We start from the raw sequence: 19,438 nt of genomic DNA, 5'->3' as shown, positions 1-19,438 counted from the left end.
TTTTTTTTTTTTGTCCTTTCTTTTTTGGAAAGCTCCTCTTCCTCTAAGCCTCCCCTAATCTGACCTCCTCCCTATTGGGAAGGGGACAGGCAGCCTGGAGAGGCAGGAGGGAGGAGTGGGCAGCGGGCCTCAGGGCAGGGGGCACTGGCAGGACTCCTCCTGCACAGGTGCCAGGAGGGGTGGCTTGCATATTTGCGTATCATAGCGAGTCAGGCAGGAGGAAGTTTGCATATGTGAATATAGATCTCCACAGTCCCTCAAAGGAAGACAGGCCCACAGGTCACGGAGATTCTCACAAAGTAAGACAAAGTGCGGGGCAGGCACACCCCACCCCGTGTAAACGTGCAACACACTCGTGCAAAGGTCGGGTGCTGGACGCAGCCCCAAGGGCTCTGCTGGGCCGCCCAGCCAAGTATTGGGAGCAGCTATGCTCAGGCTGAGGGGAGAGCCCCAGCTGCCGGGGGCAGCTCACTTGTCAAGGTGTGCCAGCGCTCCAGGACTCTGTCCGGCTGCTGCAGGCAGTCGCCCCAGTGTTTCCTGGCCTCCCCCCGGGCGCCTGGCCCCAGTGACACGCCACCTGGGGAGCAGGTAGAGGCAGGCAACATCAGGGCCCAGCTTACTGCCAGAAGGCCCTTCATCAGCACCACCCAGCTGGGTTCCTCCCCTCACCAATGAAGTCGTTGGATTTGCCAATGTCGTAGTCCCACACTGTGACCTCCAGAGTCTTGGTGGCCAGAGCAGAGAGCTCTATCTCATAGAAAAACTCCTGGGGAAAAGGCAAGCCACACCTTCCATCAGGCCCTGGCCCTCTCTGCCCCCCACGCACCTCATTTTCTGGCCCCTGCCCCACTTACCTCATTGAACTCTGGGTTTAGGGTCTTCTTCTTCACACACGTTTTATGCTTGGATTTCTTATCCACATCTGGCCTCAGGTACCTGGGTGAGGGGGAGCTGTGAGGGAGGGCCCAGCTTCCAGCGGATGGGGCAGGGGTCAGGCTTCCCAGGGAGGGGAGGGTGGCCTCAGGGCAGGGCAAGGGCTCACGTCTTGACGTAGGGGTCTGAGTAGCCGTTGACATCCATGGCAGCCAGGTGGGCACAGCGCACAATGCCCACCAGCAGCCCCCGGCGCCAGGAGCTGTAGCTGAGACTCAGCAGGATACGGCCACGCTCCTCCAGCAGCCCCGATCCCTGCTGCGCCTGCTCCAGCTGCAGGGGGGCAGGACAGGGCTCACGGGGGCCCTCCGCTACCCACCCCCCCACACGTGGTCTCTGAGGTGCCTTACCTCCTTCAGGTAACAGGAGATGCCTCTCAGTGCCGCCGACATGGAAGAGGGTGAGGCCAACTGAGGGCAAAGAGAAGATGCTGGACACTGGGCCTTCCCAGCGCCCCCACCCCTTGGCATCTCTGCAACCCCCCTCTTCCCCACAGACCGGGACCTGGCGCTCAAGACAGATATTAAAGTGCTTCTTCTGGGAAGGCTTGAGGCGGCGGAGGGGCACGCGGGTCTCCCCGATGTACTCGTTGTGGCTCAGCTTGTCCTCATCACAGACGGAGATCCTGGCGGGGAACTGCAGGGTCAGGGCCCCCGGGGCTACCTGAGCCCTGCAGCAGTGTGGGAGAAAGGCCCTCGGGCTGCCCTGAGAAGCCCAGGCTGGTCCCAGCTCTGCCCTAAATGCACCACATGGCAGCTGTAAAATGGGCTTCCTCACAAGGGCTGCACAGCAAGCACCAGGCCTAGGGGCTTGAGAAGGACAATTTGCCCCTGTATCTCTGTCCCTCCCCTTTGGGCTGCCCTTGGTCCATCAGGCCCTGGTCAGCTCCTCCAGGAAACCCCCTTCATTCAGGGCCTGGGGGCAGGATCCCACGGAGCCTGCAGCCTGCATTGATGAAAGGGGTCACAGATTCATTCGGGATGGAAGAGCTAGAAGGGCCTTGTCCTCTGGCACTCCTGTCCTCTCCATAGAACAGTGAGCCCTCCCAGGAGAGACCAGGAGCCCCAAGAGGGAAAAAGTATTGCTTTTATTTTTGTCCATCCCCTTCTACAGCCCTTGTGCTTCCTTTTATTGTGACCACTCTGTTGAGCAGCTGTGTAATGTAGCAAAAAAAAAAAACAAAAAACTTGCAATTGAGTCAATTCCGACTCACTGCGATTCTATAGGACAGAGTAGAACTGCCCCATAGGGCTTCCAAGGAGCAGCTGGTGGATTTGAACTGCCAACCTTTTGGTTACCAGCTGAGCTTCTAACCCACTGTGCCACTAGGGCTCCATCATGTAATGGGAGGCGGGGTCCAAATCCCAGCTCTGCCACTTACTAGCTACCTGTGTGACCTTGAGCAAGTCACTTAACCTCCCTAATCTTCAACTCCCATCTCCGGAAGTCACTTAATCTTCGTAATCCTCTATCCCCACCTAAAACTATCTGAGGAGCAGGTGAAACAAAGGTAAAAATGTGTGGCCAGGTGGGGCACCAGTAAGCGCTCAGTAATATGTCAGTTCTTTTCAGGCCTCATCCTCTCTCGTCTGGAATCTGTGCCAACCTTTCTGGTGTCTGCCTCTGTCCTCCCTTCCAATCTACCTCCACGCCACATCGCCACCTCCATCACCACCAACACGATCGCTAAGACACAGCACTGACCATGCCCCTTCCCTGCTGCAAACCTCGCATGGCTCCTTATTGCCCAGATAGGGTGAACCAAGGGGTGAGGTCCCAGCCTACGCCTGCTGGGGTTCTGCCGCCTTCACTGGCCTGAGGAGATGCTCCCCACGGCTCTACCTCCTTGGGTGATGGAGGAAGCTCTCTGCCCCCGGAGACTTCACTCCTTAGAGATTTCAGGGGGCTGCAGGGAGCAGGATGGGCAGCTGCAGAGGTCTGCCTTAAGTCAGCGCTCTGAGAAGGGGTCTTCATGACCAGAGAGGAGACCGAGCTTGAGCTGACCCTCACATGATGCATGCAAGTTCAGCTGGCATGGAGGGGAGGGTGGCGCTTTCTAGGCAGAAGACACAAAGGTCAGGAGTAAGGCAACTGGCCGGTGGGAAGGGGGCAGCCCTGTGTCAGAGGAGCAGTAATTCCAGGGAAACCTTTTGGCCTGCTGCCAAAGGGAATAGGAGACATTGAATGTTCTCACGCAACAAAGAGGTAGGGGCTGAACGAGAGGTAGGGAGACGACCCACCAAAGAGGGTTACAGTGTCAACTGGCTTGGGAACAGGGAGGATGGAGCCCTCACCTGAGCACCTTGTGGGTGATGTCGTCGTCTGTGATCCCACGGTATGTCAGGTCCTCGTTCCACACGGGATTCAGTGTGTTCCTCTGAGTCTTGGTTTTGAGCTTATTGGCCTGGGTTGTGGAGACGAAGGGCTCTAAATCCCTGTTCCCAGATGGCCAGAGGCTGAAGGCAGGAGCTGCAGGGGTCTAGGACAGACCCAAAGGCTGGGCCATGCTGGAGGACGGAGGAGGCCCTTACCTTGCAGGCTCCAGGCAGTAGGTGCAGCTTGACATAGGGATCGGCCAGGCCATTAAAATCCATGGGCTTGAGGCCCTGGGGAGGAGGGGTGGAAAGAGGACTGTGGGTGTCAGCCCCTCCCTCCCTCTGCAGAGCTGGGTTCTTGAGGTGTGGACAGCCAGGAAGGGGGCGGGGAAGGAAAGGGTAGGGGTCACGACTGGGGAAGGGAAGGAAGGATGGAAACCCACCCTTGCTAGGGCTTGGGGAGCAGGGAGTGCCCACCTTGGCCCTGAGGATGCTACAGTGCAGCGTGCAGGAGGCCTGGTCGTAAAGAAGGTCAAACTCCAACATGCCTAAGGCAGCTGGAGAAGAGGGGAAAGATGTGAGTCAGTGTGTCAAGACAGGTGTGTGAGACGTACCAGGTGGGCAGGTGTGATGGCTGTGAAGGTATATTCATGTGTCTATCAGCCCAGGAGCATGTGTGCAAGAAAATGAGTGGGCATGTTTGTGTGTGTGTGTCTGTCCGTCTGGGTCCCTGCCTCGGCCACAACTAGGGCTGTGTGGGTGGCTGAGTGTCTCAGCAGAAATATTTAATATTGAGCCATGCTGAGACATTAATCTCCACACTGCCGCCGTGGAAGCAGTGGCCGCCGCCTCCCCACCGCCCTGCACATGCACCCCACAGGGCCCAATCCTCTCCCCACAAGCCTGGAGGCCCCCATTAGCACCCTGGGCTCTTTAAGCCCCCAAACTCACTCGTATCATCAGAGTCATAGCTGTCCACCTCAGCTCCATCCTCGGGAGTGGTAGCCCCAAGGAGGGCCACAGGGGGGGCCAGGGCCAGGGGGGCCAGACCAGCAGGGGCCTCCCGGAAGCCTCCACCACCCCCTTCGGGTCCTGGTCCCCGCCGGGGGAAGTAGTCTGAGATCTGGCGGATAGGCCGGATGGGCCCAGGGCACACATTGATGGCCATGTGCTCCTGGATGTTGATGGTCATGCGGTCACCCCTGCGGCCCCTCATGCAGCACCCCTGCTGGGGGAGTGGGAAGACAACATGAGCCCAGGGCTGATTCCTCATACCTGCCGTCTGCTGCTGAGGCAGCCCTGTCCACCTGGAGGGCCCTCACTGGCCTCCTTTCCTGGGTGTCCAGGGATAGGGTGGCCTCTGCCAGCTGGTGGGCAGGCAAGAGGCCTGGGCCCTCCAGATCTCAAGCCTTGCCCCACAGGGGCTGGGCTGCCACCCCACTAACCCCCAGAATAAATCCTGGTTCCACCTCAGTTTTGCTCACTTACTTCTAAATTGTCCCTTTGTCCATCTTCCCAGTTCCTGCCCCTCATTCTGGGCTTCTGTCTGGCCTGGGTCCTGCCCTCCCAATAAGCGGCCCCATAGGCCCCCTTCTCTCTCCTTGGAGGCTCCGTCCAGCCCTCTGCACCAGGCCCACCCCTCTCGACTCTCACGGCTCACTGTCTCTCCGTTCAACCCCAGGATGTGCCTGCCTGCCTGCCTGCCTGGTCGCTCCCTTCAGCCAAGGTGGGGACCCCTGCCTCAGATGCTTCCCCTTGAGCTTGGCTCCCCAGGAAGCCAGAAATCACAGCCGATAGAGAGCGGAACACCCCCGCAGACACACACAGGCTAACACACACACTCACCCTCACCCTCAAGCCCCCGCCAGCCCAGCCCCCTGCACCTGTCTCTGTGCGTCCAACAGGTGCCCGAGCACTGGGGAGGCCCGCGGGTGCAGGCTGGGCGGTGGCGGCCGGCGCTTTCCAGGGCGGCCAACGAGAAGAAGAGCGCGAGTCCGGCTGCGTGAGCCGAGAGGGAGGGAGACCAGAAGAAAGTGCGGGGAGGAGGGGGTGAGCGAGGTGGAGGGAGGATGCAGCAGGCGCAGGCGGCGGGGGGTGGGGAGGGACGGCCGGCGGCCGGGGAGGGGGCGGGCCTCTCCACCCCGCCTGGGCAGCCCGCCCGCCCGGGTACACTGAGGAGCGCACACGAGCGCACCACATTCATGAGCACGCAGGCTGGCACACACATGTGCACATGGGCCGGCACACACATCTTGCATGGACACTCCCGCGCACACACGCCTATGCCCACGTGCGCACGCTCAACACACATGCACAAACCCAGACACGCACTGGCACACTCACCCGGAGAACTTCGCAGACACACAGTCGCAAACACACGGGCTCCCTGCGCCACCAAGAACCAACAGTGAGAATTGCCTGGTGTTTCCCAACTCCTCCCAGGAGACCCCGGCCCTCGCGCTAAGCCCATCCTGCCTCCCTCCCTCGCTTCTTCCTTCCGTCGCTCGCGGGTCTCCCGGACCAGACCACCCGCCTAGTTGCCTTGGCGACGCCGGCTCCTCCCCCCCATCCCGTGCATTCTCACGCCCCTCCCCCGCAGAGAGAGCAAGGAGGAGGAAAGAGGGCCTCTGGGCCTCCCCCGCCCTATCCGTAGGGGCGGGGCTGTGGGCGGAGCTTGAAGATCCGCAGTGACTTGGGGTGCGCAGAGGAAGGGGGTCCGATCTACCTGCTGTCCCTGGCCTAGAACCTTTGCTCACACAGGCTTCTTTCCTTGAGGATACCTTCCCTTCTTTCAGAGGTCAGTCCGGGTCACCTCTTCCCAGGCGCTTTCCTGGAGTATCTGTCCCCTGCTCCTCATCTTCCGGTGCTATCTCAGACTCTGCTGACAGTTTTGTGGATCCTGTTTACATCTCTGTCTCCGCCACCAGCCAGAGAGCTCCACAGCGTGCAGAGGCTGATTCATTCATCTGAGTCCCCAGTGCCCCAAACGGCCTGGCACAGTCAACATCACTAAGTCTTTGTGCTTTAAAAGTTAGAGAAAAACCAAACTACACTGAGATGCCATTTGTCACCTATCAAATGGGCAAAAGTCAAGGTATCAGTTAACACGGTGTTGACAAGGGTGAGCATAAATGGGCACTCTCTAGTCCACTGACAGTGCAAAAAGTCCTAAGTCACCCTCTGAGGAGGTCAAGCTGGCAGTGAATACCAAGATGACAAATATACATACTCTTTGACCCAGAAATTCCACTTCTAGGATTTTATCCTAGATATGTTGGTCCATGAGCAAAATAATAGAAGTTCAAGGTTAGCTGTAGCATGCTTGCAATGGTAACAGATTAGAAACAACATAAATGCCCATTGGTAGGGGACTGGTTACATCATTATGATAGATTCATACCATGGAATAGTATGCAGCCATGTAAAAGAAGGAGGCTCTTAATATACTTGTATAGAATCATCTTCATGATCTTATATTCAGTTAAAAAAAAGCAAGGTGCAGCACAGCATATATCGAAGGTTGCCATTTGAGTGGAAAAGACTTAGGTATGTTTATTTGTGCATGTATTATTTCTGGAAGGCTGAGCAAGAAAGGGGTAACTCTGGTGGCCTGTGATGAGGACGCTGTGGAGCAGGAATAGGAAAGAGACTTATTTTTCAGTGTAGCCTTTGGTACTTATTAATTTTGTGCCAGGTGTATATGTTACCTATTCAAAAGAATCCATTAAAATATTTTTTAAGTAAAGGCAACCATTAGGTTTCCTTCGGGGCACTCCAGGGTAAGAAAGGCAAAACTAAAGAAAGCACTGTCCAGGACTGCAGCTGGTGGGTTTGGCAGGAAGGCGTCCTCCCCCAGATGCCACAGGTAAGGGGATGGGAGCAATCTGGTCAAGTCAAGACAGTGTGGAAAAATCCCATCTCCTCCACTGCTGTTTTCTCGCAATGTTCAGCTCAGGTCCCAGGCCAACAGCCTCCAGAAAGCCTCGTTGAAGGATGGCGAGAATGAGACTAGAGATCAAACCTGTTGCAGAGGCAAATGGCAGACTGGGCTGAATCCTGACTTGTCCAGAGGTGGGAGGGCTTTTCATTCATTCATCCAGTCATCCACCCACATATTCACTAGCTATTTGTTGAATACCTACTATACGTGTGATGGTACAAATATGACCAAGGTCAACAGGATCCCTGATTCACAGCCTCGTAGGGGAGACAGAAAAACACACACGAACAATTCCAATTCAGTGTGAAGGATGCTGTGACAGGTGATGGTCAGAAGGCTGTGAGAGCTCAGGGGAAACTTTTCAGAGAAGATGTTGTCTCAGCTGAGACCTGAAAGAAGAGGAGGAGGTAGCCAGGTCAAGCGTGGGAGCAAGAGTGTCCTAGGCAGAGGCTGGAAGGCAGGCAAGAACTTAGCATATTCAAAGGATGGGCACAAGGTCACCATTGATGGAGCATACTGAGCCAGAGAAAGCATAGGAGAGCTGAGGTGAGTAGGTGGATAGGCACTGGTCATCAAGGGTCCTGCAGGCCAGGGTAAGAAGTTCAGAATTCATACCATGAGTGGGAAGCCATTGAAAGAGTTTAGGAAGTAGATCTATACATTCAGATCTGTTCTGGCTGGTGGCTGGAGATGGGTGGATCTTAAGGGGCGTCTTAGTTAGCTCGTGCTGCTATAACAGAAATACCACAAGTAGATGGTTTTAAGAAACGGAACCATATTTTCTCACGGTTTAGGAGGCTAGAAGTCTGAATTCAGAACACCAGCGCTAGGAGAAGTCTTTCTGTTGGCTCCGGAGGAAGGTCCTTGTCTCTTCAGCTTTTGTTTCCTGGTTCCTTGGAGATCTCCATGTGTCTTGGCTTCTATCTTACCCCATGTCACCTCTGCTAATTTATTTAATCTCTGTTATTTCTCAAAAAAGATTGACTCAAGATACACTCTACGCTAATCCTTCCTCATTAGCATAACAAAGACAACCCATTCCCAAATGGGATTATAACCTCAGGCATAGACGAATAGAGGTTAGGATTTACAACACATATTTTTCAGGGACATAATTCAATCCATAACAGGAGGTAAGAGTGAGCAGAGAGAGGTCAACCAGGTGAGACATGAAAAAAGAGACATGAGGTTGGCTTAAATGAGGGGGACAGCAGTGTGGGAGTAGGAGGGAGTGGACTGAGCCAAGATTTATGTTGGGAATGGAGCCATCAAGTCTTGATTATGGCTATGGCCGGTGAGAGAGAGGGAGAGATCTGGGGTGATTCCTAGTAATGGGATGCTTCTATAGCAGTGGTGGGACCATTTGCTGCAATGAAAAGACTAGGGAAGCAGCAGGTTTGGGGTAGGTGAATCAAGAGCTCCATTTGGTGTATATTGCATTTGAGATGTTTTTGGAAATACAAATAGATATCAAGCAGGAAGTTGGATACAGGAGTCTGGAGCTCAGGGGAGAGGTCTGGGCTGGAAATATACATTTGTGAGTCACCAGCATATAGATGGTATTTAAAGCCATGAGACTGGATGAGATCACCTAGGGAGAGAGATTATAGATAGAAAGAGAAAGTCCAAGGCTGAGCTGGGTAGAGTAGGAGGAACCCTGAAGATTGGTGAGTGTGGCCCCCGTGCTTGGAGTCAGGGATGGTACACTCTGCTGAGACACAGAAGGAAAAGAGAAGTAACCATTAGAGTTGACAAGTTAAGAGGTCACTGGTGGACTTGACAAAGATGGCTTTTGTGAAGTGGTGAGGATCAAGCCAGATCAGGAAGGGCTGAAGACTAAATTAAAGGTGAGGGAGTGGAGACTGCAAGTGTGGACAACTCCTTAGGAGGTATCCTTCTAGACTGTCAAGATGTGCATCCTTGTGTGGTCCTCCCCGCATGGTCCTCTGAGGACAGAGACCATGCCCTGATGATTTCTACCTAAGCCATAAATGGAGCCTAGCCCACCATAGAGCAGGAGCTCCTATAGTTGTCTAACGGTTGGATGAATGGATGATTGGATAATTCGCTGCTTGAGTCTAAAGGGCCTTCCTTTTCTGGTAGAGAGAGCAGCTGGATTCTTTTGAGGCAATGGAAGAAACTAAAAAATCCACCCCAAAGGCTGAGATGAAAAGACCAGGAAAGCAGCAGGTTTGGGGTAGGTGAACCAAGAGCTCCATTTGGGATATACGGCATCTGAGATATTTTTGAAAATACGAACAGATACCAAGTAGGGCTCTGGACCCCTTCCTCCCAGCTAAGCCTGAGGAGCAGCTGCAGGCCTGGGCAAGGAGCCCTGGCCCTGAGTCAGGAGCCAAGTTCTGGTGTTAGAGTCCCTACTTCCCCTCACTGGCTCTGTGACTTGGGGCAAGTCGCTTCCTCTCTCTCAGAAGTGCAGGGAAGCTGCTCTCATGAGCTGATCCCAGTGGAGGCCACATATATGTTAGCGCCCCTCCTCTCTCCTATTTTCTTTCCTTTCTGGCTTGTTTTCTTGTTAGGAACTAGGAGCTGACCTTAGTGAGGGTTGGTGTGAGAATGGGTGGGCTAGTATTTTGGGGTCCCTGAGGGCAGGACAAATGAGATATCCAGTGTGGAAGGTGCCTCCATCTGTAGGACAGAGGACCTCACATCCCACAGACACACACCCGGCTTTGAGGGAGTCATGGAAATGGGCCTGTCAGGGGCTATTGGACAGGTCCCAGCCAGCTGAGGGATCTGTACAAACAGTCAGACCAAGGAGACCCTGAAGTGTCCTTGGGCTTGGGTGGGGCGGAGCACTTCTGTGATAGGCAGGCCTACCTGCCAATCAGAGTGGAGCTAACTCTTAAAAGCAGAGGAGGGCGCCCAGGAGTGGAAGGAGCTGTTGGAAAGTGACAAATAGAGAAAAACAGGCACTAGAAAGGAAAAATGGAGTGGCCTTTGGGGGAGCCCACGGGCCGCAGAAAAGGAAACTGAGACCCAGAGAGGGAAGCCTGCAAAGGCTGTCTAGATGGCCAAGAGTCTTGCCCCAGGATGGGTGAAGGAGCGTCCTGCTAACAATCCCCCTGCCTGTTGTCCCCCACAGTGATCTCTTTTCCTGTAGCACCAGACGCCACCCGTGGGGAGAAGCCGAAGGAAGGTCTGGAGACAGGGAGCTGAGGCTTCCTTGGTTAAGAGGTGAAACAAGCAGGCAGGATTGGATACTCCTGCCACCTAGTGGGAAAAGCCTGCTATTTCCTTTGGTGCCGAACTCCAGGGTAGTCCTTAGCTGAGCACGAAAGAGACAGGGTTTAGAGGGTGGGGGAGACCCCCGTATCCCTGAATTTGCCAACACAGTGCAAGGGAAGACTCAGGGAGGAAAATACATAGCCCCGAGAAGTGTGTATTACCCACATTACTTTGCCCCTCTGTACCTTGGTTTCCTCTTCTGTAAAATGGGGGCGACAACAGTACCTACCTCATAGGGTTGTTGGGATAGTTAAATAAGTCAATCTGTGTAAAGTACTCAGCATAGCAATAAAGTTAAATACTGCCTGTGGTAACCGGAGTTGTTTAGCCCTGCCCCCACCCCCATGCGCCACTGTACAAATGCAAGGTCCCTTAGCCCTGTTTTCAGATTGCCCACCTCCTAGTTGTCACTTCTGGGGTCGCCATGTTACTGTTTCTGCCGCAGCAGCAGCAGCAGCCCAAAGGTCCCATTCTCTCCTCTCTGACCCAGGGGCTTGGGGGGAAGGTCCCAGTTCCTAGCACTTTCTCTCTCCCCTCACCTTACAGGTTGTGATCAGAATTGGTCTGGGCTGTGACATCATAGAGCCCCACCCCTAGGGTGAGAGCTGAGGGGTCATGAAGCCAAGGCTGTGGTCATTGGTGTGGCTGTGCCTGGCTGGGCTGGGGGCCATAGAAACAGGTGGGAATCTGGGGGAGCAGTGGGGAAGGAAGAAGGCTTGGGGGGAAAGAATCAATGACCCTTAGAGACTGGGAGGCCAGCCCTGGGTCATTGTCTTTTCTCTTGCCCCAGCGAAGGCCTTCTCTCAGAGAGCTCAGCTGACCCTAGAGTCCCTGGGGACAAAATCAAGCCCCCCACCCACCCCCATAGCCACACTAAGGCTGTGTGGCCTACCAGGGCCTGAATCACAGTGGGGAGAGAGGCCCGCTGGCCTGTTGTCACAGACATTGCTGTGGGCCTTCAGCCCCCAGGCCAGAGAGGGCCGAGACCTCAGCCCCAGGAGCAGAGTCTCTGCCCTTCATAGACAGACCTGACTTCTTCGATTATCCCGACTCTGACCAAGCCAGGGTCCTGGCCCTGTCCCAGTTTATTGGAGAGAAACCTGTCATCTTTGCTAACTCAGGTATGAATGGACTTGAGCAGGGGCTTCCCTCCTGGATGGGGCCTGGAGGAGAGATACCCTTGGGCCCTTCAATGAGAGCTGAGTCAAGGGTTCCCTTATCCCTCTTTCTGCCTTGCAGGCTCCAGCTCCGACTTCTTCCACCACATTAGGGTGGCTGCCCTGATGCTGGCCTTCTTCTTTCTCCTTTTCCAGTTCTGCAGCCACATGTAAGCCCTCCCAGGCCCCACCCACCTCTGTCTTCCTCCAGTGGCCCAGGGAGGCAGTGTGGGACCTCCCACCTCTGATCTCCATCCCTTAGGAGCTGCCAGAAAGGGGCCTGAAGAGCGGATGAATGCCCTGGATGGATCCTGAAAGGCCGAATCCACCTCTTCTCCTGCTGATAAATAAAGTTCTGGTTTGCTTCTGTCAGTGAGCAGCCAGCAGGCTTTTCCCTCTCTTATGGGAATCTGTTTCTTCTCCCCAGGCAGCCAGCCCCCATTGCCCAGACCCCTGCCTCGCTTCCAGCCCCAAAGAACTGAGTGCAGAAAGGGCCTGGTGGCATCACGCAGGTCGTCTTTATTAGCGGTCTGGAAAGCACCTCCCAGGACCCCCGACCCCAGACCAGAGAAAGCCTTGAGGGGTCTGTAGCACCAGGGACATGCCAGGGCCCGAGGACAAGATGTGCAGCCTACAGGTGGGGCGGCAGGGGGCAGCCATCTTCCTCCCCCCAGCAAACTAGTTTGGATTTGGGCGAATAAATAAATAAGACTCCTCTAGGCTGGCCTCCCCTGGAGAGGAGCTGTGGGGGCAGCCAGCTCTGTGAGACCCAGTCCTCTGCCACCCAAATGACAGGGAGCTGAGAGGTGGGGCAACAGAGGGCTGAGATGTCCTTGGTGGGTGGGGGCCACCCATATTCTTTGACCCCTGCCCCACTCATATCCCTGTTGGGCTCTCCACAAGCTCTCAGACCCTAAGTGGATGGGAAGTGGGGCTTCCTTCTGCTTTTCCTTCACTTCTCCAGGGCACCCAGAGTGGGTGATTGGAGTAGGGGCTGCACAGGAAGGTGCTGTGGGGAGAAAAGGTCCCCTCCCACCTTCTCTCACCTGATCCCGGACCCTCAGCCCCTGAGGGAAGGTGCTCCCTTGCCCTTCTGAGTCCACCTGTCAGTCCTGGGGCTGTCAGGGCAAGAGGCCCCTGGCTCCCAACCCCCACCCATCAGTCCCAGAGGCCTGTCCCCACAGGAGGGTCCCCTGCCCCCACCCTCAGTCCTGGGTCTGACAGGGGGAGGGTGGGGGGGAGCCCCGGGGGCGGAAGAGGCGGCAGGCCCCTCGGCAGATGAGAAAGAACCAGTAGAGCTGGGGGGCAAGCAGCAGCGCAGCGCCCAGGTTGATGTGGGCCGGGAGGGCGAGGGGCACGGCGAGCAGGGGCAGGCCGGCGTGCCGCCCATAGGCCCAGTACAGGTAGGGGAAGAGCAGCACCCGGCAGCACAGGAAGCTGAGCAGCATCAGGGCCCCGTTGACTTTGTGCAGCAGAGTGTGCTGCTGCTTGTACTGTGGACGGAAAGCCTGGTCGGAACTGGCAGACAGCGTGCCCCTGTCCACACTCCACTGCCCCATCCGCCCCTCTGCCTCCTGCCCCATCCATCCCTCTGCCTCTTGTCCTCTGCCCACGTCCTGCTGCCCACCTACCCCTCTGCTTCCTGCCCCTTGCCCACATCCTACTGCCTCATCCACCCCCTGCCCACACCCCACTTCCCCACCTACTCCTCTGCCCAGCTACCACCCTCTGCCCACCTCCGTGCCTTCCCCTCTTCTGGGGCATCGGCCAGGTTAAAGGCCCCAGACCATCCTGCTCCTGCCTCCCTTCTACCCAGCCGAAAGCTCCTCTAAGGCCTGAAATGTCACCCGTCCTTTAGAGAATCCCTGAAGGTCCCTGAAAACTGCCAATTCACTTGGCAAGACTCATCCCTTGCCATTCCTGTGCCCTCTTTTCAGGCCCATATGCCCTCAGGTACCCTCTCACCTGGATGAGGATCTTGCCAAGGCAGACGAAGGGGGTGCTGACCTCTGCCATCAACAAGCAGCCTAGAAAGAAATCCCCCTTGCCTTGACGCCACACCTGAAGAGAGGAAGGGAGGTGAAGGGGCCAGGCCTCATCCTAGGTTCCTGGGAAGCCCCTGCCCTTCCTCAGTCCCCTCTGCCACTTTTGGGGATGCTTAACTTGGACAGGTCTGAGCACACGTGTACAGCTGCATGAGCTGGGTGCATCCCCTCACTGCATCCCTCAACAAGCCTGTAGGTAAGATATTAGACCTTATTACAGGTCAGGAAACTGAGACTCAGACACACACAACAGCTCCCAAACACCTCGCTGGGCATAGAAGCCCAGGCCAGGCTGACTCCAGACCCTCCTGCTGACTGGGGCTAGGCTAGTGCTCGGTAAACACCGCCGTGAATGACACTCTCTGGTCCTGTCCTGGGCTCCACCCTGCTGCCAGGACCTGGGCCCAGGGCTTCTGGGGCTCTTACAGGGCTGGCTCGGGCAAAGCACAGAGGAGTGGGCTCTGCCCAGGGTGCCTGGCCCTGCAAGGACTCACCACTGATAGCGGGAAGCACACCAGCACCATGACGGCATGGTGGAGCACCATGAGGAACTCTTTATGCAGGTAGGCACGTGCCACCGCCCAGGTGCTGCCCGGGGGGCTGGCCCGCCCGTCGTCCCCACCGTGGCCCTTGACCTGGTGCTTGTGCCAGTGGCAGAGGAACATGGCGTAGATGTCATAGATGAAGTAGGGCACTGCAAACTGTGTGTAGGCAGAGGAAAGCCAGTGTCTGTGGGCAGAGAGAGGGATCAAGGAGGAAGGAAATGGAAAGTTAGCAGCTGCCAGGGGCCAGCAGCCAGGGTCAGTGCTGGGGCCCAACACCAGTCAGATCTCATGTGATCATCACAACACCTTGGAACAGACGTGGAGTCTCATGCCATAGATGGTGGAACCACAGGGTCGAGGGTGAGACACTTGCCCCAGACCACATGATCACACAGCTAGCAAGTAGGAGAGCTGGGATTCAAGCCCAGAATTGTCTGACCTCAAAACCTGTCCACTTTTTTAAAAATAATTTTTATTGTGCTTTAAGTGAAAGTTTACAAATCAAGTCAGTCTCTCACACAAAAACTTATATACACCTTGCTACGTACTCCCATTACTCTCCCCCTAAAGAGACAGCCTGCTCTCTCCCTTCACTCTCTCTTTTCATATCCATTTCGCCAGCTTCTAACCCCCTCCATCCTCTCATCTCCCCTCCAGGCAGGAGATGCCAACATAGTCTCAAGTGTCCACCTGATCCAAGAAGCTCATTCCTCACCAGCATCCCTCTCCAACCCATTGTCCAGTCCAATCCATGTCTGAAGAGTTGGCTTCAGGAATGGTTCCTGTCCTGTTGCCAACAGAAGGTCTGGGGGCTATGACCACCGGGGTCCTTCCAGTCTCACTCAGACCATTAAGTCTGGTCTTATGAGAATTTGGGGTCTGCATCCCACTGCTCTCCTGCTCCCTCAGGGGTCCTCTGTTAAAACCTGTCCATTTTTCATATTCGTTTAGATCCATTCTTTCCCTCTCTCCTCGCACCATGGTGGGAGAGAAAGGGAAGAGCCACAGACCACATGGGCTGAGAAAATGAGCTCAGTTGAGGCCACGGAGAGAGCTACGGTGGGGACCATAGTAGCAGAAGAGGTAAGAGCAGTGGGAGAGAGAATATCTGCTAACAGCTGACTGTTTACAAGGTGTAGCTCTGTTCAAATATTCTAAACCTTATACGTGCATAACTTCATTTACTCCCCCGCCCAAAACCCTATAAAAGGTAGGTATGATTATCATCCCCATTTCACAGGTGAGGAAACTGAGTCAGAGAGAGGCTAGGTGGCCTAGGAGTAAACCTCAGCAGTCTGGCTCCAGAGCCCCACCGTTGCTGGAAGATTCGACTGAGGTGCCAGAGACAGGCCCAGTCGGGGAGTTAATGGTGCTGTCAGGGCTGCTTGCTCTGTTTGAATGTGGCCCAATCTCTTGTTTTTTTCAGGTACAGACAAGCACCAAGGGGAAACGCTGCGCAAAAGGAGCCAAGAATGGAGAAAGTATCATGCACGTTGAGAGTAAAGAAAAAGTAAGAACTACATGAATATGCAACATTGCATTTATTCTGCCCAAGTCAGCACGTTGAGTGCTTTCTCTTGCATCCTGTGATCCTGTGACAAGTCAGGAGTGGGGGTGCTCAGAAAGGCCGGCCCAGGGGAACTTGGCCAGCTTAGTGAAGGGGCAGAAGCAAAGTCAGCCAGAAGCTGCAGAGAAAAAGAGCTGAGACCAAATATGAGAAGCCACTAGAGGAGAGGAGTGGCGAAGACCTGGGGCTGAGGCCAGCTAAGGACGGAGGATGAGGCAGAAGCAGATGCAAGCCCTGGGGGGGAGGCTGGCCTGGCAGGGAAGGCAGCCCTCTCTAGAAGGGATGATGGGATAGGGGAGAGAAGCTGGGCCCCATGGTGTAGTGGTGCTGGAATGTGTGACTGGAGGGGGACAGAGATGAGAGGGAAGAAACAAAGGGAGAGCCAGAGTTGAAGGGGATCCGACATCAGGGAGCAGCCCAGGAAGTCAGCCCCAGCAGACACAAGGGACCACTGAGTTGGGGGTGGTTTCCAGGCCCTGGGTGCAATGTGAAGTGTTAATCTCAGCCCCACTCTCTCAGTAATTAGGCGCTCAGAAGTAGGAACAGCTGTTGCCCCTGGATTAACCCTGATCCAACCCACCCACCTGAGGATTAAGGAGGGAGGACAAGAACAGACCAAGGGGAAGGGAATGAACGCAAGAGCCAAAAGGTGACCTCGGGGAAGAAGGTGTGAGGAGGAAATGTGGGCAATCCAGGGTCATCTTGGACTCCCGTGGCAGGGGAGAGGGCAAGAGGGGGCCAAGTCACCAGGGCAGGGTCTGAAGAAACAGTTAAGCAACTACTATGTAGGAGCCAAGAACTGTTCTAGGCATTTGACACACATCAACTCAATTCCTCCTCACCGCAGCCCATTCCAAGCAGGGAATACGACCTCACAATGGATGAGGGCACTCAAACTTATTTGCAGGAAAAGAAGAGGCAAACAGAAGATAGGGGGCAACTCCATATCCAGGTCAGCCTGGGGCTCAGTGGCTGCCAGACAAGGGGAGCAGGGCCAGAAGCTAAGAGTGGAGGTGCCACTCAGCAGAAGCCTGCGGGTCACCTACAGCTGCCCCTTCAGCACCACGGACAGAGCCCTCTCCTCCCTCCTCCTGCCCCCACCTCTCAAGCCTGGGGTTTTCTGGCAAGCACCAGGCACTGCAGCAGCTGCCAGTGCCAAATTGTGGCCTCTTCACCCTCTCTCCCCTCCCCCCCACCCACTAGCCTGACCATTAGTGGCCTTGTTTGTGTCACCTCCTCTCTCTTCTCTTCTCCGTTGTGCAAGGAGCTGGGGCTGGACACCTTGATTCTAGGAGGAGGCCATGGGTGAGCCCAGCATGAGGAGGGGAGGGGAGTGCTCCAGTTGCGTGTTGCTTGGAAGTATGGTCTGAGGGGTGTGAGGGTGGGAGGAAGTAGGGGAGGAAACAACATTCAAAACCTTCAACAATACAAGAGGCTGGGAAGCCAACCAGGAACTGCTCTGAGTATTCTTTTTGATTCCCTCCTGGTTCTGACCTCTAAGGACAGGACAGGGATAAATTTATCCCTGGGTGTTGAGTTGCACCTACTGCAGTTAACTTGCTCAGGCCCAAGTGAAGGGCGTGGGGACCACTGATGGGGTTTCCTAGAAGATCTGGGGTATTTAAGGTCACACATATACACAGCCTGCTGGAACGTGGGCAGAGGTGATCTCATGGCACTTACTGGTCATCGATGATGTGTTTGCAGGAGGTGGAGACGATGTACCCAGCTGTAGAGGCCATGATGGCTTGGACAGAGGACACTAGCCTAGGGAGAAAGACGGAGGAGTGGGTAGAATGGAAGAGTTGTGTGCCTCGATTTCTTCTCTTTACAAGTTTAGTTACTATGTTTCGATTTTGGTTGCTTCTCTGGACCACTCCTTGACCATCATTGTTCCCCCCTCCATAGCCCCTGGACTTTCTCAGTTGTTTATTCCTCAGTTTACCCCATTCCTCTCTGCCTTCTTCCTTCAGTTTGTGGATACTGAATCACCTTCCCTCAGGAGGATACCAGGGAGGTCACCCTGAGGTGAGACAATGCTGAGAATGTGTTGCTGATAACCAGGCTTCTTCCTGGGAGAGGAGAGGACCACACACAGGGAGGGAAGGGGAGCCCGGGGCCTGTCCTGGCACCACTCAGCCACCCGTCACTATGCTGGTCATCTTTCTGGTCCCTAGTGATCCCAAATTCTCCTGGCCACTTTCCTGTTCTACTTGACTGGCACTACACTCCTCTCCCCAACACTGGTCCTTATTCCAGGGTCACACAGAGTTCTACCACTCACTTCTCTGCCCCTTGTCCCCCCAACACACCCCCTGAAGACATACATGGCACTCTGCCCCTTATTCCCTAACCTCTTATAGAAATGTTTCAGTCACATGCTGGCCCTGTTTTGGAGGCTGGGAGGATGAATACAGGAAGGAAAGAAAGCAGTCTGAATACTAGTAGACCAGATGGCTGGGTTTGAATGAGGTCCTCTGGGACAGTAAGTAAGGCAGTGAGGAGGGAAGGAAGCTTAGTGGTAAAGCCCACCAGCCACTGCAGAAGTCCCAAGTGCCGACAGGGCCAAGAGTCCAGGGAAGGCCTGGGTTCCTTTCCATTCCCACAAGGCCTGCAATGGGGAAAAGGGGCTGAGGGGAAGGGATGCAGTTTACCTGGCTGAGACAATGACCGCGTCGGCCTCCTCCCAGCGCAGCTGGGGCAGCCGCTGGAGCGTGTTCTTGGAGAGGAGGAAGAGTCCCGGGAACACCACCCCCCCAGCCACCATTGGGGTCAGCATGGTGGCTCAGGACTCAGGCAGGGACAGGGAGGCTGAGCCAGAGGGAGGTGGAGGTGGGGAAGGGATGCCAAGCCAGGGAAGGAGACAGGGAAAGAGAGGAAGGGGCACAAAGGGGCCAGGGCGGGGATGGGATGGGGCAAGGGAGCAAAGGAGTTTGACAAGAATGAGGAAAGGGAGAGGGCAAGCTGGCTAGGGACTGGAGAGAGGGCAGACTGAAGAGAGGGACCTGGAGAGGGCCACTGAGAGAGAGGGATGGGGAGAGATGAGGGGAGGACTTGGTGAGAGGACAGCCAGGGAGAGGGTACTGGAGGAGGAGGACGCCGTGGGGGAGGGGAGGCCGAGATGAGGCAGGTGGGGAGGGGGGGCTTACGGGAGAGGCTGGGAGGGCCCGAGAAGGCGGGGTGGGGCGGGGGCGGGGGTGGGGGTGGGACTGTGGTTCCAGCCCTGAAAGGGAGGGCAGGAGGGGGAAGGAGGGAGAGAGAGGAGGAGCAGCCAGGCAGTGGTCAGCGGTCACCACTGCTCTCCAGCCTCCACTGCCTCCTCTCCCGGCTGCCGCCACAGCCCCCGCTGCCCAGCACGGGCGCTGCACATGGCATTATAGAGAGCTGGTGCCCAGCCCCCTGCCCCCTCTGTGGGGAGGGGGAGGGGGAGGGGGTCGCCAGCTTGGGGAAGGCGGGGGAGGGGTGGGGAAATGATGGCACCGACCAGACACCAAGAAACTGGACCTGCAGCAGCGTCTCCCCATGCAGCTCTGAGCCACAGCAGCGGCTGCGACAGAGATGGGGGGAGCAGAGAAAGGGGAAGGAGGGGAGGCCCTTAAAGAGACAGCAGCTGCAGCACAGGGGGCTGCTGGGCACAAGGGCCAGGGGAGGGCAGGCTCTCTTCTTGGGGAGGCAGGTGGCCCGTGGCTC

At 55.8% G+C, this 19,438-nt stretch overlaps 3 protein-coding genes across 3 annotated transcripts; 1 reads left to right on the top strand and 2 right to left on the bottom strand.

Annotated features, from left to right (window-relative positions):
• Positions 1–83: 83 nt before the first annotated feature.
• DOC2A (double C2 domain alpha) lies at positions 84–4,919 on the bottom strand. The gene is made up of 11 exons (XM_049903127.1): positions 4,737–4,919; positions 4,200–4,476; positions 3,726–3,805; positions 3,465–3,539; positions 3,228–3,337; positions 1,432–1,558; positions 1,284–1,343; positions 1,043–1,206; positions 855–936; positions 670–766; positions 84–577 (listed from the first exon to the last, which is right to left on the bottom strand). The coding sequence occupies exons 1-11, from the start codon at positions 4,779–4,781 to the stop codon at positions 432–434; spliced, it is 1,263 nt and encodes a 420-aa protein (XP_049759084.1). The 5' UTR covers positions 4,782–4,919; the 3' UTR covers positions 84–431.
• A 6,130-nt stretch (positions 4,920–11,049) lies between these two features.
• C12H16orf92 (chromosome 12 C16orf92 homolog) lies at positions 11,050–11,938 on the top strand. Its single transcript, XM_049905166.1, has 4 exons — positions 11,050–11,113; positions 11,397–11,555; positions 11,674–11,761; positions 11,854–11,938. The coding sequence occupies exons 1-4, from the start codon at positions 11,050–11,052 to the stop codon at positions 11,873–11,875; spliced, it is 333 nt and encodes a 110-aa protein (XP_049761123.1). The 3' UTR covers positions 11,876–11,938.
• Positions 11,939–12,756: 818 nt separating this feature from the next.
• TLCD3B (TLC domain containing 3B) lies at positions 12,757–18,575 on the bottom strand. The gene is made up of 5 exons (XM_049903342.1): positions 18,403–18,575; positions 17,432–17,515; positions 14,131–14,365; positions 13,557–13,652; positions 12,757–13,084 (listed from the first exon to the last, which is right to left on the bottom strand). The coding sequence occupies exons 1-5, from the start codon at positions 18,525–18,527 to the stop codon at positions 12,797–12,799; spliced, it is 828 nt and encodes a 275-aa protein (XP_049759299.1). The 5' UTR covers positions 18,528–18,575; the 3' UTR covers positions 12,757–12,796.
• Between the last annotated feature and the right edge of the window lie 863 nt (positions 18,576–19,438).

This window comes from Elephas maximus, chromosome 12 (genome assembly GCF_024166365.1).
Source record: "Elephas maximus indicus isolate mEleMax1 chromosome 12, mEleMax1 primary haplotype, whole genome shotgun sequence".
In the NCBI taxonomy this organism is placed as follows: Eukaryota; Metazoa; Chordata; class Mammalia; order Proboscidea; family Elephantidae; genus Elephas; species Elephas maximus.
This window is presented reverse-complemented; position numbering and strand designations above follow the sequence as displayed.

Bases quoted from the DNA above. Each gene is read 5' to 3' on its own strand.
- C12H16orf92 (XM_049905166.1), top strand. From the start codon at position 11,050: ATGAAGCCAAGGCTGTGGTCATTGGTGTGGCTGTGCCTGGCTGGGCTG. The intron at 11,114-11,396 runs GTGGGAATCTGG...GTGGGCCTTCAG, and splicing joins GCTGGGGGCCATAGAAACAG to CCCCCAGGCCAGAGAGGGCC. The intron at 11,762-11,853 runs GTAAGCCCTCCC...TCCATCCCTTAG, and splicing joins TTCCAGTTCTGCAGCCACAT to GAGCTGCCAGAAAGGGGCCT.
- DOC2A (XM_049903127.1), bottom strand. From the start codon at position 4,781: ATGAGGGGCAGGAACTGGGAAGATGGACAAAGGGACAATTTAGAA. The intron at 3,806-4,199 runs GTGAGTTTGGGG...CCTCTTCTCCAG, and splicing joins CTATGACTCTGATGATACGA to CTGCCTTAGGCATGTTGGAG. The intron at 767-854 runs GTAAGTGGGGCA...CCTTTTCCCCAG, and splicing joins TAAACCCAGAGTTCAATGAG to GAGTTTTTCTATGAGATAGA.
- TLCD3B (XM_049903342.1), bottom strand. From the start codon at position 18,527: ATGCTGACCCCAATGGTGGCTGGGGGGGTGGTGTTCCCGGGACTCTTC. The intron at 17,516-18,402 runs GTAAACTGCATC...CTTTCTCCCTAG, and splicing joins GCGGTCATTGTCTCAGCCAG to GCTAGTGTCCTCTGTCCAAG. The intron at 13,653-14,130 runs GTGAGTCCTTGC...TCCTCTCTTCAG, and splicing joins TGTGCTTCCCGCTATCAGTG to GTGTGGCGTCAAGGCAAGGG.